Source organism: Fomitopsis serialis (assembly GCF_022376445.1).
Source record: "Fomitopsis serialis strain Sig1Antser10 chromosome Unknown B0H18scaffold_213, whole genome shotgun sequence".
NCBI classification, from domain to species: domain Eukaryota; kingdom Fungi; phylum Basidiomycota; class Agaricomycetes; order Polyporales; family Fomitopsidaceae; genus Fomitopsis; species Fomitopsis serialis.
Window position 1 is genome coordinate 47,769 of NW_025955173.1, and position 16,183 is coordinate 63,951.

General features: G+C 52.6%; 1 protein-coding gene across 1 annotated transcript; it reads left to right on the top strand.

Moving 5' to 3' along the window:
• Nucleotides 1-7,323: 7,323 nt before the first annotated feature.
• B0H18DRAFT_960743 (uncharacterized protein) lies at nucleotides 7,324-10,083 on the top strand (the record flags this gene model as incomplete). Its single annotated transcript, XM_048042995.1, has 11 exons — nucleotides 7,324-7,398; nucleotides 7,455-7,533; nucleotides 7,589-7,683; nucleotides 7,754-7,816; nucleotides 7,961-8,014; nucleotides 8,044-8,217; nucleotides 8,267-8,677; nucleotides 8,726-9,145; nucleotides 9,305-9,372; nucleotides 9,428-9,486; nucleotides 9,704-10,083. 11 exons carry the CDS (start codon nucleotides 7,324-7,326, stop codon nucleotides 10,081-10,083), a joined length of 1,878 nt encoding a protein of 625 aa, XP_047885685.1.
• Between the last annotated feature and the right edge of the window lie 6,100 nt (nucleotides 10,084-16,183).

The window sequence follows — 16,183 nt, forward strand, 5'->3', positions numbered from 1 at the left end:
TACGCTTGCCGCTGAAACCACCGCCAAAGAAGCTGCCAAGGCTTCCCTTATCGCACGCATCGAAGGCGTACCTCTTCCCCTTCCTATCACAGCCCTTAAGCCGTTTGACGCCGACTTCAAGAAAAAGTCTCAGACGGAGAAGGCCGCCATCCTCACGAAGCGTCTCTTCGCCGTTCAGAAGTGCCTTCACCCTCTCTTCACCCACAAGCTGCGCGACACTGTTCGCTGGTCGCTCACCGACAACCTCAACGCTTTTGGACGTCGGTTCAATTGGGTCTGTTCTCACTTTGAGACAGAGGGTCATTCGTGGTCGCACGACGCGCTCAACGACGTCAAGCTTGTCTGCGAGCTGATTGGGAAGATCTCCTTCAAGGAGCTTAGCAAGAACCTTTCTAAGGTTACTAGGGAAGTTGGGGACTTGCACAAGGGCAATCACTTGGCTTGGGTAGACAAGTATTTGTAGTCGCGTCACAAATTTTATCTTTGTTCCTGGAATATTTTTCAGTGAAGCATCACAACTGTGGCAACGTCTCAAGAGGAGACATTTGCAGAGACTCAGGTCTCTTCAGGCGAAGAGTCAGACGACTCATACGATTGTTCAAACCACTACCATCTATACGACTACGAGGAGGTTTGCGACGCTCATTATAGAGACGACGATCAAACCTGGTGGAACTGTGACAACACTCATTGTCCAAACCGTTACCACACACCATCTGGTGATTTTCCTCGAGGCTTCAAAGCTGGTATCGCTGTCGAAGCTTGGCAAGACAATTTCCTATTCGCCAACGAATTTTCGGAGTCACCTCCAAAACCTGAACATTTAATCTCGCTCCCTGAGTCGAGATCTCAAACACCTGAACCGGAGGAATTACCCTTCGAGTTATTTACACCAGAACCTCCTTCTTCGCCCGACACACAAGGCGAATTTATCCTCTTATCCGCAACCATGGGTGACGTCAAGCCAGACAATATCCCTAAGCTCTCTTCAGCGTCCCAATACGCTGACTGGTCTGCCGCTATGCGCGGTTATTTAATATTCATAGAGGCCTGGCCCGCTGTTATTGCAACAGTAACTACCGACACAGAGTACAAGAAACAGAATGCCCGTGCTCAGGGTGTTCTATTTATGCGGACTGATCGCTCGATGCATCATTTGCTCGAGGGATCTAGTGGTGAACTCAAGACCGCTAAGGAAATGTGGGCGGCCCTTAAGACAGCCTTTGGTACACCCGACACGGCATTCGTCTGGAGTCTCTTCCAGTCGGTGATCAAGTCTCCGGAGATGTCTGATTCCAAACCTCTGCAGGATCAGATCAACAAGCTGGTTACTCGGCTTAAGGAGATTACGGCTGGTGGCATAACTCTCGGTGAATCGACCCAGGCTCTTCTCCTTCTGTCGAAGGTGCCTGAATCCTATCAATCGATGATCTCTGCGCTCATGGCGACGCAGAACATCAAGGATCTCAAGGTCGACTCTGTTCAGTCGAAGATTCTTGCCGAAGAATCTCTCCGCCGGTCTGGTATGGGACAATCTGCGTCCAAGACATCCCAGGTCAAGCACAAGTCATCGGGTCCCTGTGGTCACTGCGGTGGAAATCACGGCAGTGAGAATTGTTGGACAAAGTACCCGCATTTGCGCCCCCAAAATAAGGGTGGCGGCAAGGGGAAAAAGGACAACAAGGGCAAAGGCAAAGGGAAGAATAAGGGCAAGGGCAATGGTAACGGACAATCTGGTTCTGGTTCCTCCAACGCTGCTACTACTTCAGACTCCACAAATGTTGTAACTGTAGAATCCTCCGTGTCGTCTTCAGCTAATACTATGACTGCTTCCTGGTATACTGCGGGTCACTCTGCTTCTGGAAGAATGACTGACTGGATTATGGATTCTGGTGCGTCGAAGACAATCACCAACGACATGGCTGATTTTTGGGACTATACTCCTTACGAGGAACCCATGATTTTTGGTACAGCCGGCAAGTCTAAGATTGCAGCTTATGGAGAAGGGACCATCAAAGGTGTTGTGCACGTTGAAGGGAAACATGTTAAAGCAACTATTACAAATGTTGCTTACATCCCTGCCGCATCTGGTCGCCTGTTTTCTACTGGTGTTATTGAGCAATCAGGTTTTACCCTAGTTCAGGGAGGAGGTCGTATGGTCATCTATGACCAACCTATTTCGCAAGGTCGAGTCTGTGGTAACATGATCATGGAGGCACACCATAAGCCCTTCAATAATCTCTATATGTTGTACCTAGACATTTTGACACCGCAATCGGCAAAGTCTACAGACAAGTCGAATTTTCGTCTCTGGCATGAACGCTTCGGACATTCGTCTGAAGATGTTATTCGTCAGATTCCCAAGCACACTAAGGGTGTGGATTCCATTGGTGCCAAGGATACTTCTTCTCCTTGTGCAGGGTGTCAGTGGGGCAAGTCTCATCGCGCTCCATTTCCCCCATCGGCTAAACGTGCTACAAAGCCCCTTGAGCTCATTCATACTGATGAGGACGGTCCTATGCGTACCACTGCAATAGGTGGATGGCGTTATTTCATCAGCTTTCTCGACGACTATACTGGTCTTGGTCGTGCCTATTATCTCAAGCACAAGAACGATTCGATCCAAGCGTTCGATGACTTCAAGGCATGGGCTGAGAACCAAACAGATGAAAAAATCAAGGCTGTACGCTCGGATCGTGGGGGGGAATATACGTCTGCTGCTTTTACCGAACATTTGCGCAAATTTGGTATTGAACATCAGTTCACAATGCCGTACTCTCCTCAACAGAATGGGAGAGCTGAGCGCTGGAATCGGACCATTGTTGAGAAGGCTATGTCTATGCTGCACCATGCTGGACTAAGCCATGGTTTTTGGCAATTGGCTGTGGACACTGCGGTTCATATTTATAATCGGCAACCTATGCGACGCCTTAACTGGCAATGCCCCATTACTCTCTGGAATGGCACAATTCCGGATATTTCATACTTTAGGATTTTTGGGTGCAAGGCATTTGTGCATGTGCAGAAAGAACAGAGATCTGGGAAGCTCGACAAGAAGGCTGTTGAGATGATCTTTGTAGGCTATGAAGTTGGTTCCAAAGGGTATCGTTTCTGGAACCCGGCTACTCGAAGTATTGTTGTGTCTCGTGATGTGACCTTCGATGAAGAGACATTTCCTGCACGAAAGGACTTAGGCAATAATCCGAAATCCCTGGATGAGCCGTTTGATGAACCTCCTGAGGATGCCAACTCAGAGGATCTAGATTTTGAGGATATTCCTATCCCTGTTCCTGTCCCGCCGGAACATGAACCTGAAGAACATCAGGAGCCAGTGGGAGATAATCCGCAACAGCAACCTGATCCAGTAGCTCCTCCGCAACCTCAGTATGAGCGTCCTCGCCGTCAAGGTGCTGGACAGAACCCTCAGAGGAATAGAGACAATGCCTATGGTGACGAGCCACCAGCAAGTATTGACCGTCGTACTGATAGTCAAGGCCGTCAACAACCTGAGGCTGAAACTGCTCAATTTATACGGATGCTGGCGGAAGCGAACCATGGTCTTCCCCAAAGTCATAAGGAAGCCATGGAATCTCACGACCATGATAAATGGCTTGCTGCTGAAGGTTCTGAGTACAAGTCACTCATGGACAATAAGACTTGGGTTCTAGTTCCACGGCCTAAAAACCGGAAGGTTGTCAAGTGCCGTTGGGTTTATGCGATTAAGCACGATGGTCGCTATAAAGCACGTGTTGTCGCAAAGGGATTTACCCAAGTATGGGGTCAAGATTATACTGAGACTTTCTCTCCGGTTGCACGGTTTGAATCTGTACGCTACTTGTTGGCACATGCAGCCCTTGAAGATTGGGAGATAGAGTCTATGGATGTCAAGACGGCATTCCTTAACGGTGACCTTGACGAGGAAATCTACATGGAACAACCCGAAGGATGGGTTGTACCTGGCAAGGAGAACTTTGTCTGTCTTCTCAAGAAGGCAATTTATGGATTAAAGCAAGCTTCTCGTCAATGGAATGCTAAGATCCACAAGTCTCTCCTAGACTTAGGGTTTAAACGGACTTATTCGGATGCTGGAATTTATGTCTTCTCCCGGGACTCTGACGGACACACCTGCCTAATCATATTGTATGTCGACGACTTGCTCATCATGGGTGACTCGAAATTGTTTATCGACAACATCAAGCAGAAGTTGTCCTTAGAGTATCAGATGACAGATCTGGGTGCTGTTCAGCGATTCCTTGGTCTTAGAATACGTCGAGAGCGTACTACACGTCTCATCTACGTTGATCAGGAAGACTATATTGAGTCAGTTTTGGAGAGGTTTCAGATGTCCAACTGCAAGCCTGCACGGACACCTCTTCCCGCTGGAGCAGACCTAGAGAAGAATCCAGACACAGCATCTGAGGTTTTCCGTACCCGCTACCAGAGCATTATTGGCAGCATCATGTATGCTATGCTCGGTACTCGTCCAGACATTTCTTTCGCGGTCACACGTCTGGCAAAGTATTCTTCAAACCCATCCAAAGAGCATATGCGGTTAGCCTACTATGTCCTAAGATATCTTCAAGGGACTAAGGAACTCGCTCTCTGTTATGACGGAGGCTCGAATTCTGGTCTGATTGCCTATTCAGACTCTGACTGGGGTGAAGATCGCGATGATAGGCACTCTACAAGTGGCTTTACTTTCCTTATGGCCAATTGTGTCGTTTCTTGGGTGTCAAGACGTCAACCGACGGTATCTTTGTCTTCAACTGAAGCAGAGTATAAGGCCAGCTCTGACTGCTGTCGTCAGATGGCGTGGCTACGTCATTTTGGAGAAGAACTGGGAGATAATATGTCTCATCCAACTCCGCTTTGTCTTGACAACCAAGGCAACATTTTCCTTGCGGTGAACCCTGCTGTGGATCGCCGCACCAAGCATATAGAAATCCGTTATCACTATATTCGGGAGTTCTACGAACGTGGAGAAATGGAGATCTACTACGTCGCAAGTGAAGACCAACTTGCTGATGCCTTGACCAAGAATGTTCCATTCAGTGGAATTGAGAAATTCAGGTCTTCAGTTGGCATGATGAGATACTTGACATCTTGAACAAGTGGGAGTGTTGAACTTCCGACTTTCCAGTGTTATCTTATCTTATCAGTTACGTACATATATGGACTTGTGTTCTGCGATGTAGTATTACATACATTCTTTTGATGGACTCTGTCTGGACTCATCTTGTGACTCGCTCCAGACCGATCTACACTGTTCCAGACTTATTCTGGATCATTCCACTCCCTTCCGGCATGTTCCATGACCTTCCAGTACATTCCTTGATCACATGGACGCTTATGCATATCCCTATCTCTGGAGTTAAGGCTTACTCATTTCCCTAAAACTCGGACTTAGTGATTACTGATCTGCTTACTGATGTAGCATGTGATCAGTCCCAGACATGTATATATACTGGGGTGATTCCCCCCTAATGGATAACGATCTCTCCTCTCTTCTGCCTGCCTAGCATCAGAGTCTTCCCTCTGGGATAGGTCTGTTCACTCCACTCTACTGTCCTTCACTTCCACTGGCCTAACAAGCCCTTCTAAACCTCTTTCACTTCAACAAGACCAGGTCGAGGTGTACTTTGCCCACCACTACGCGAAGGGACTTCAAATCGATGAACGTGTCAAGATTGTGGAGGGGAGCAGCGAGGTAGCACGGCGTGGATCGAAAACGTGGATGGCGAGTCGGCCGTCGTCAAGCTCGACATCTACGATCTATCCGTGCATGTCCCGCTTCGTCATTTGCGCAGACACATCGTCGTCGGCGATACAGTCGCAGTGGTCGTGGGCGTAAACAACGGGAAATGGGGCAGTGTCACTCAGATAGATGGTGGATTGCTCAGCATTGTTTCCCCTAACGGTGAGGCTGACGTACGTATCTCTGTTCCATATACGCATCAAGTACTTACTATGCGACAGGTGACTGTGGATGCACGGTTCGTACAGTTCTACGATCCCCCCCGTCATGCTGCAAGGGGTAAACGGGCCGGCTGGAACCAATTTTCCATTGCGCCCAACCTTGATGCGTCCACCCTGCATCCGTCCCTTCTGGAGGTGCAGACGGTGGCGGACTTGCGATCACGGCGACATCTGTGCATCAGCAAACGCGTTGCCATTACCCACGGCCCCTTCAAATCCTACAGGGGATAGTCAAGGCCCTCGGTCAAGAAGACCATTTCATCGTAGAGCTGGACGCGCCCAGAGGGCGCACATACCCTGTGCATTGGCGACATCTCGCCTTGATATGGTAAGTGACGTACAACGTGGTATCTACTGGTTCTCAAGGTTTTTAGGGACGGCCTCCTCGTGCCGCTAGACCCGAGTAAGGAGTCAACACCCTTCACTATACCAGGGGAAGTGGAGGGATCACGGCTTAGGCGCGAGCGGACGCCAGAGCCCCAGATGTCAGACCTTGATCCATCGGCGCCGGATTATTTGGAGAGGGCAGAGGAGTTGGGTTGGGGACTTGGCGCAGGGCCTAGAGTGGACCCAGGTATGTTATGAGCTTATTGACCTTTCAATCGTCTCACGCGATGTTAGATCTATCCTGTGCGTGGTTGTATGATCCCGACATGCGATCTGCGCTTCGAAGTCACGAAGTCCGCGTTATCATCCGTGGAACCAAGAGCCCGGAAGTCTTTCTCGGTGGAGAGTGGGAGTCGAAAATGGTGAAGACGGACAAGACCGCAGAGCTGTGTACCGTGAAGTCTCAGCCTGCGGTCGTTATACGAAGCTTAGCTCCGCCTGCCCGGATCGCCGAGTTTCCGATCCGTTACTTACATACTATACCCGGAGGTAAAGGCAAAAAGGTGCTGGTTGTCCGCGGCCAGCATAAAGGACGAGCAGGCCAGGTGACACGCGTCGCCGGAAAACAAGTTATAGTGAAGCCTTTTGACGGTAACGACTCTCCATTTGAGGATCTACTGGAGCATGTAGTACTGTTAGCGTAGTTGTAGTCGTTCTCAGTACGGACCGGATATGGTGGCTGTTGCCGTTTTAAGACCCGTGTACATTGTATGAGTCATTGTGATCGCTTCCCATATATTTAATCTTTGTCTACCCTTCGGGGAAGGGCCGCACCAATCGTCAAAAGATGACTGGTAAGCGTGTCCTTTTGTCCTTGCTGATGATCCGCCGCTTGTAACCGATCCCACCACGGTCTGCGGCACGACAGTCCCATTGTCTATCGTCGTGCAGCTGTACTAAGTTACCCGTCCTTAGGACGTATTTATATCTCAGGTCCCGCCGTCTTCGCCCCAGTTCACCATGAGCGATGATCGCCAGCAACCGAGGGAGCTGTTAAGGGGTACCAATGGATGGTACTTCTTGGGGATGAACAAGGTACTCAGATCAGTTCATTATGTCGCGTTCTACACTCACTAACTGTTTACTGGAAGCATGCCGATGCAGCAGCGGCTGGTGTGCCCGAAGGCGATGAACCCATGGACGGTGGTGCTGGACGGTCGGCTGATACAGGTATGCTCAACCTGTTTCTTTAAAAAACTACTGTAGCTGAGCATCTCGTGTCCAGACAACGACGACATGGAAGAACGGGAGGTCGAAGGCGCTGTCCAGGACGCGCGGTTCCAAACTATCGATCAGGATAGTTCTGTGCTGGCCACGCCCGTTCGCAAGCCAATGGCGAGTATTGAAGAACGTAGCATTTAGTCTAACGCTAATGTGTACACTCCTTTAGCTGGCGGCATCGTCGCCGCCCCGGTTGGCCCCATTGACACCAGACCAGCGTGTGGATAAATTGGTGTGCCTGTAGTATACCTCGTTTTGCACTCCCATGCTGATCGCCACCAAGAGGGATCTATTAAACAACCTAGCTATGGACCATCCTGATAAGGCGGTGAGTAATGAGTTGGCGGTCCGGCGGCGTATTTGACCGAAAATACAGAGATCCTTGATCGAGCAAGTCCAGCAGACGTTGCCCGAGGGAGCGAAGGATCAGGTATTCATTCTGTTGTAACTTCAATGCAGATATTGACCAGAAGTATACAGAGCGGGACCCAGGTATCACCATCTGCTGCAGTGAAGACTACGTCTGCCAACAATGGCGATCCCGTTGACCAGGACGGCGATGATGAGGAAGATGACGAAGTGGTTCGTACTAAGGGTGTGAAGCGGGGTCCGCGTGATCACAATATGTTCAACGTGAGTTCCGGGAGCCTTTCATTACTTACGAATGCTAATGATCTGTCAGCGGTATTTCCGTGACTGGCTGAAAGCCAAGAATGTGCCGCTGAAATACGAACGAGTCAAACCAATCTCGGCAACCCTATTCACGGTCCAATCGTGGCTGAATGGTCATGGGCCAGGGCCTGATACGTCTCACCCGCTCCTCGATTGGGATACTCCAATGAGTGAAGCGTGGAACAGTGAGACGATTGTCGTACTTTCTAACGCCTTCCTCGGGGAGATCGCGGTGAACATGCACCTTCCGCTCACAGTCAGGGACTGCCCAGCCCGTCCGGCTGTATATGTCAACCTAACCAAGAAGCTACAGAAGGTGCAGACGGATTACAACAAGCACCGGCTGCTTACTGCCGAAGCTTACGTTGAAGAGAAAAGCAAACTCAAGGCGGAGACTAGGCGCAATGTCCGGCGAAATGGGGTAAGCCTGCATTCGTGTTTTCTTGGCTTTACTTACACAATATTTCAGACATACGAGCGTCGGCAGCGCATCGTTCGCCTCAACTTCGAGACCGACCCCGATTTATGGAAGGAGGTTGCGAAGGTCGTCGACCTCCTCAATGTCGGCGCGATGAGTTCCGATCATACGGACGATGGCTCTACCCCCAAGAGGAAAACCGTTACGCGCGCGCGAACCCCTTGGCGTGCAGCGGAAGTAGCAGACCTGATGCAAGCATTGGAAAGCTATCCGGTGGGGGGTTCGGCAGCGGGCAACAAGCCCTACCTCAGGACGTTCGATCTTCTCAAGGCGCCGATTTCGGGTCGCAAGGTGATCCCCAAGTTGCCCATTAATTTCTACGACCGTCATTGGTATGCAGCCCAAGGTCAGGCGGTGAAGCATACACTTGCTGTAGGCAGGCCAGTCTATATTCCGGGCCTCCCACTCCATGTAAGTGTGCGTTTTTCTTGTATAACAGAAAAATTCTGACCTTCATATAGTCAGGGGCGTCGTAATTACTAGTACGGACAAAGCTGTCGTCGCGTAACTTGTAGACAATATACAATGCGTCTTTTGTCAAACAACCGTGAGAGTTCTTGGCGGGGTCAGGCGCTGCAGACACAAGCGCACCCATCGGCGACCAGCTCGACTACGAAGGCTAGGCGGTCCATCAGTATGTAAGTGGCGCCCACTAGTGTCCATATGTACGCTTCTGATCGCTTCGTACCGTAGTCATGATCGCCCCATACAAATTAGCGAGCCTCTCATGGGATGGCGCTTGAGCGCATGCCGTAAGTATTTTTCTATATAGTCAAGGGTGCGTCGCTTGTCCTCTCAACGACGCACCCCCCACAATGCCTCTCCGCTCCCTGTCGTCGTTAGCTGGCTGCACGCCGCCCCTTCGCTCGTTAGACCTTTCTTTCGATCCTCTTTCTTGCCCGTCGATCGGCGCATATCGCATCGCCGCCATCTCCCCGCGCTTCGGCGGAAGCTACATTTTTGGTGCAGTCGCAACCAGCCTCAGCCAGCCGCTCGGCCTGGGCCAGCCCATCTGTCTCGTGGTGGCAGACAATAACCGCACATATTACGGTCGCCTCGCTCAAATCTGTGCCGTAGGCGCGTCGAAAGTTCTCTTCCGCGTTGTGTCCGACCTCGGTGACTCCTACCTCCTCGTATGTGAGGAGGCAGCGTGCGAGCTACCTCTAGCCGCGAAGATGCGGAAGTGGTTTATGCCCTCGAAGTGGCTAGCCATCTTCCAGTTCCACACCGATGTCCAATATGCCGACGTCTCACCACTCCGTCCGTACTATCATCGCCCGCCTGCTCCGAAGCCGTCGTTCGTAACGTTGATGTGGAGTTCAACGGAAGACTGGGTGCACGCAGTGTAACCTGGTATGTTCATTTTCTTCACTGTCATAATGTGAATCACTGACCACGTTGTTGTAGTTGTCAAATTGAACTTCATTGCACGCCAATGTGTGCACTCGAGATGGACGAATGGTTGGACTGGTTGATTGTGCTTGGATTGGTTGACATGCTTGGACTGATTGATCGTGGTTGTGCTCGTGTTCATGCATTATAGATACTGTTCTGGACCCGTAATGTCATTCCGCGTGTTTTATGACAAACTGATGTGAAATTGAGAGACTCCTCTACACTAAGGTATTGCAATAGACGATCACGACGCCGCTCAGCGGGCCACTCAGGGGGCTATGATCGACACGCTCATATAGGGCCGCCGAAAATCCAGCATTTCTGCCCGAGATTTGCGAGTTGCCCAAATCTCGTCCTAAGCCCAGCATTTGCGCTCGAATACGCGACGAGCCCAAATTCAAAATTTACGAGTGTCGTATATTTTGCATTTCAGACACCATTTACGACGAACCTACTGATAGCATTCTCGGCCGAGTTTACGGTGGCCTCGTATGGTAATCCCGTTTTTGAACTTTGGTCTTGCATATTGTCTCACCCCTTATCCGTCGTCTCTTAACTTGAATACACGCCCGTCCCGTGTTCTACGTTTACGCCCGAGATTTTCGGCGGGCCAATATCCTGCCTTATATGGATACTTTAGGCTCGAATATCCGCTGACCCCAAATTGCGTCCTATCGGTCACAATTTGGGAAAGCATTTGAGCCCCATTTAGGGCGTTCCCATTCCGGCACATGTCTCCGGTGAAGGCATCGGCATCGGCATCGTCTCTGTGCCGCATACGCTGACTACAGACGACACACGAGGAGCGAGTCCTCGGATAACGGTGACGTACCTCTCATCGCGTAGGCAACAGTGTTCTGGCCAAGCCCCATCAGCCATAGTTTTTGCCCTAGACCACGGCCGTTCTGAATAAGCGGCAGGCGTTTACCTGTGCTGGACTTGGGGATCTATGATGATGATGATGAACTCAGCATTTATTAACCGCAACAAGCAAACAACGTGCTAAGACGCGGCGGACGCCGGCCTGTACAAATGTGGGCGTTAAAACGCGCCACCCAGACCTGCGTCCCGTTCGAGGTGGTATAGTAGTCTATAGACGTGATGTGTGTATAGTAATGGGCAGGCAATCTAATCGGGTTGTGAGACGGGGTCTAATGGTGTGGTCTGAGGTCGGGACGTAACGCGCATGGTAATAAAGATAGAGAATAATGAAGAAGCGAGAAATGAGGGGAAAGCATACGGTCCATATCTCGGCACTCCGGTGTCTTTCTCCTAGGGGCGCAAGCCGGGATTGCCCCCCTAGTGCACGATGTGTCGATGGTGGTGTTGGGTAGGGTGTGGGGACGGTACTTCGCCGTGCAGCTAGTACCGTTTAGTCTTCGTCGCCCTCGTCGTTCTCCGCCTCTCCTCCGTCCTGGTCCTGGTCTTCCTCTCCGCTCGGGTCTTCGTCGTCTTCGTCTTCCGCGTCTTCTTCTCTCGCTTCCTGGTCCTGGTCTTCTTCGCGCCATCCGCCTGGCGGGTCTCCCGTCTTCGTAAACGCGTTGCTTTTTCCGATGAACTTCGCAAGGGCGTCTATCCCCTCCTCTGTGCCGAGGATGGTCGGCAAGTCGATCGTCGTGCTCACCGCGCGTAGGATGTGTCGGTGCTTCTCGTATCGTGGGCAGTCCTGGAGGATGTGGCGGCGTGACTGGTATGGGTCGCCGCATGGGCAGTCGACCGGTTCAGTAGGTACAAACGACTTGTAGTACTCGCCTATGAAGCAGTGTCCCGTTCGGCATTGGAGCGTACGTCCGAATAACTCTCGTGGAAGAGTTAGGAAGGGTTTTCTTGGTTTGGTTTGTGGTGGTAGACGGTTCGCTGTTGCGAAGTGGCCTGTTGGGTGTGTCTTTTTCCACTCGTCTATCCACGCGTTCGTTGCACGTTCTTTCGCTCTGCGCAATGCGTTGGCTCGTGTCGCGTACTGGTTCGGGCCTTCTTCCTCCGTAGCTTTCTTTGCTAGTACGTCTGCAATTTCGTTTCCGACGATGCCCTTGTGGCCTGGCTTCCACGCCACTGTGATTCGATGTTTGGGGCTTGCTTCCAGGAATCGTATGGCGAAATTCCTGAAGGTTATCGAGTGGATCTGCGAGGGGCCTGGTTTCGCCTCGAAGATGGCTGAGATCGCGGCGGTGTTGTCGGCGAAGAAGTGTAGGTGGCTGATGTCTCGAGCGTCGTCGCACTGGAGGTATTCTTCCATGTCGACGGCCGCCTCTGCTAGTCCTAGCATCTCCGCGTCGTAGACCTCCGATTTCCTGCTCATGGCTATTATCCTCTTGAATAGAATCTTGTTCTGCTGGGCAACGACAAAGCCTGCGCCGGCACGGCGTTGGCCGTTCTCTGTGAGTAGGGAGCCATCAGAGTAGATCATCACATTTTCTCGTGACCGTTTAAGTTTGCTTAACTTTCCGTTGTGCATCTTCATTGCCTCGTTCTTCGTCACTCCTTTGACTGCCGGCGTGATCACCAGTCGGCCTCCAAAGTCGGCCGGGGTCTTCTTCCATGGCGGTACGGCGAGCGGCACTATGCGCTCGTCGCTGGGGTCCGATCTCTTCGCAAGGTTGCAGAGTCGAGTGGAGGCAGGGGGTGTCTTGCGGCGGGCTGTCACTTTGCGGTGAGTGGGACGCGGGGGAGCTGGTGTCGAGGTTGGTAGTATGTTCCATCCCTCTGGGAGGCGTCGGATGATCGGGCTGTGGGCGCTGAGTTTGTTGAATCTTATGGCGGCGCGGTCTTTCGTGAGTTCTAAGTGGTGTCGGATGGGTAGGATAGCGGCCTCGATTTCCATCGCCACGATTTTCGTCGTCTTGAAGGCGGCACAGATGAGTCTCAGTGCTCGGTTCTGTACCTTCTCCAGTGCGTGTTCGTGTGCCTTCTTGCCTCTCCACCAGGCCGGGCACGCGTATGTCAGTATTGGACGTACGCATGCGGTGTATAGCGTCCTCAGGTGTTCTTGGGAGAGCCCTCGTACCGTGTTTGCGAGCATCCCCATGCCGTTTACGGTCTTCTCCGCTCGTCCAGCCATCTGTTTAACGTGGTGGTCAAAGTTTAGGCGGCGGTCCAGGTGGACTCCGAGCCACTTGGTCGTGTGTGTTGCCTGGATGGTTATGCGTATGCCGTTTGCTCCTGGTAGGGTGATTGACGGTGAGTCGTTTGGTTTGCGTTGTTTCATCGAGTAATGCATGAGTTCTCGTTTAACGAGGTCGGGCGACAGCCCGACGCTCGTCAGCCAGGCCTCTACGTCGTTGTATGCCAGGGTGAGTATCCGGATGTTTGTGTCGAGGGACTCTGACGAGACGTAGATCTTCCCGTCGTCGATGAACATGATCAGGCTGGTTTCGCAGGGGTTGTCGGGGAGCTTGAGCTTGGCGGTCATTGCTTCGACATGGGTGCGGGCTTTCTCTTGGAACATTTCCAGGAGTTCGGCGGCGTAGAGGATGGATAGGATGGGGGATATGGGGGAGCCTTGGGGTATGCCATTCGTGACTGGTTTCATGTCTCCGCGTATCCCGTCTAGGCAGATGGCGGCTTCGCGGTCTGATAAGAACGTCGCGGTCCATCGGACGAGTTGGAGTGGCAGATGTTTTGCTCGCATGACGTTGAGCAGGCGCTTGTGGTTGACGAAGTCGAAGAATCCTTTGATGTCGAAGGTGAGTGCGGACGTGACTTTGCCGTGGTTATGGGCTGCCTCGACGTCGTGTACGAAGGTGAGGATCGCGTCGTCCGTAGAGCTTGCGGGGCGACCCCCGAATTGGTTTGCTGGGACAAGGTTGTGTGTTGACACCAGATACGCCAGGCGGTTTGCGACGATGCGCTCGAGTGTCTTCCCTAGACACTCGAGGAGTTGTATCAGTCGGTACGCCCGTGGGTTGCTGTAGTCTGGTTTACCGGGTTTCGGCAGGGCGATGGCAATCGCCTTTCGCCAGGCGCGTGGGTGGTATCCAGTCTGTAGGCAGTGATGCATCAGCGTAGTGATTAAGTCCGGGGCCTCCTTCCAGGCCCATCGTATGACACGAAACTGGCATTGCGACAGCCGGGGGCTTTGTCTGCGCCTTGTTCGAATATGGAACGCCTCACCTCATCGGCTGTGATGTCTTCGTCTGGGAAGTCCTCCTCGTGCGCGTTCTCCAGGTCATTGTCGGGGATGCCGTCTAGTGGTGGTGGTGGTTGGAAGAGCTCGTCCCGCAGCGCGTCGCACTTGTCTTTGTGCGCGACCGCGGGCTCTTGGCCTGGTCCTCTCGAGATGGCTGGGGACTGGTACGATCGCACGCCTTTTCCCCACTTCGTGAAGCTCCAGATATCCGCTGACGTCGCTTCCTCGAGCGTGTCCGTGATCCACTTCTGGCGTGCCTTCCTGTATAGCCGCTTGAAGTAGTTCCGAGACTTCTTTATCTTCACGTTTGTCGCTGTTGCCTGGGACCCCCAGCGCTGGATGTGCGCTAGGCTCTGTGAACGTAAGTCTGCGATCCTTTTTGCTGCGCCGTGCAACTCCGCGTTCCACCACGGCCGTGCTCTATCACTCGGTTTCCTGACTTTTGCTGCCGTGGTGTTCGCTTCCTGCATGGCAGCTGTTATCGCGTCAGCCGCCTCGTCCACCTGGTCTGGCGTAAGTATAGTCCGCCGGTCCTGCAGTCGGCCTAGTGCCCGACTATGTCCCTGGAGCGCTGTCCTGAAGGCTTTTCCCCACTCCTTCGGGTCCGTGTCCTTGAAGTTGTATCGCTCTCCTGCGATGTTTTCGATTTCCGCGGCTCCGTGGTCGATCTCCCATCTCAGAGCGAAGTGGTCCGACCCGAACGACATGTCCTGGTCTATGCGCCAGTGTCGAGCCGTGTCGAGTTCTGTCGCCTTCGGGTTGGTGAACGTCAGGTCGAGCGTCGATTGCGTCCTGTGGTCATGTGAGAAGTAGGTAGGTTCGCCTTTCTCGTTTTTGATCACATAGCCCCTTTCCGTTAGCCAGTCCACCGTCTGGTCCGTCCTCTCTGTGGCCGGGTCCGCGATGCGTGACCAGAGCGGGTGGTGGAGGTTCCAGTCCCCCGAGATGATTACGGGTAGCTGTGCTGGGATGTCGAGCCTCTGGAGTCGCTTCGCTGCTGACCGTGTTCCCTCCTTCTTGTCATCGTTGTAGATGTTGATGATGATGGTAGGAGGGTGCGGGGCCTGGGCGATTTCGAGCACCTGCATATCGAGATCGTTAGCTATGTCTGATCGGAGGGTCACAGAGAAGTCCCCTCGCCGGCGTGTATACGCCATGGCTCTGGGACGCTTTCCCTTTTTCACTGCTGATACCGGAAGTATCGGCGTCCAGCCCGCCGCCGCTTCCGATACCGGTCCTTTGGTGTCGTTGCCTATGTTGCCCCACCACGGTTCAGTGACGAGGATTATGTCAGCTGAGTCCTCGTCTGTCGCCGTGTTGAGCAGCGCGTGGATCGCTGAGTTCTGCTTGTTGGCGTTGAGTTGGAGCACCCGGATTGGTTTGGTTGTGTTCATCATACTGAGGCTGCTGCGAGGCTCTCGACTTGTTCTCTTTCTTGGTCCCTGGTTCTCGCTGCGATTTGGCTTGGCGAGAGCCTGCTCTCCAAGTACGCAACTGCTGTTGAGAAATCGTCGTCAGAGATTGTTAGAGCGGTTTGGCAGAACGATGTTTCAAACTGGGGAATCGCTTCTCTAGCGATGCCAGGTCGTTCTTCGCCTTCTCTTGGTTGAGGGCCTCGTAGCGGTTCTTGGTCCGCGCGTCCTCCTTGCGTTTTGCTTGGCTTGGCCCTGCTTCTCCCTCTCCTGGGCCTTGTTGGCGTTGGACGACGACTTTGGGCCTCGTGCCTCTTTCCACCCTGGGCCCGCGGAGCTGGTTTTTACGCCCTCTGGTACGCGCGACGGTCTGGATTTTGTGGTGCCTGCTGCTCTGGACCGGCTGGCGCACTCTCGCCAGTTTGCTGAGTGCGGTCCGTTGCAGTTAGCGCATTTGAAATCATGCTTACACTCCTCCATGTTTGTGTCCCCGTCTGGTTTCTCACTTGCGCACTC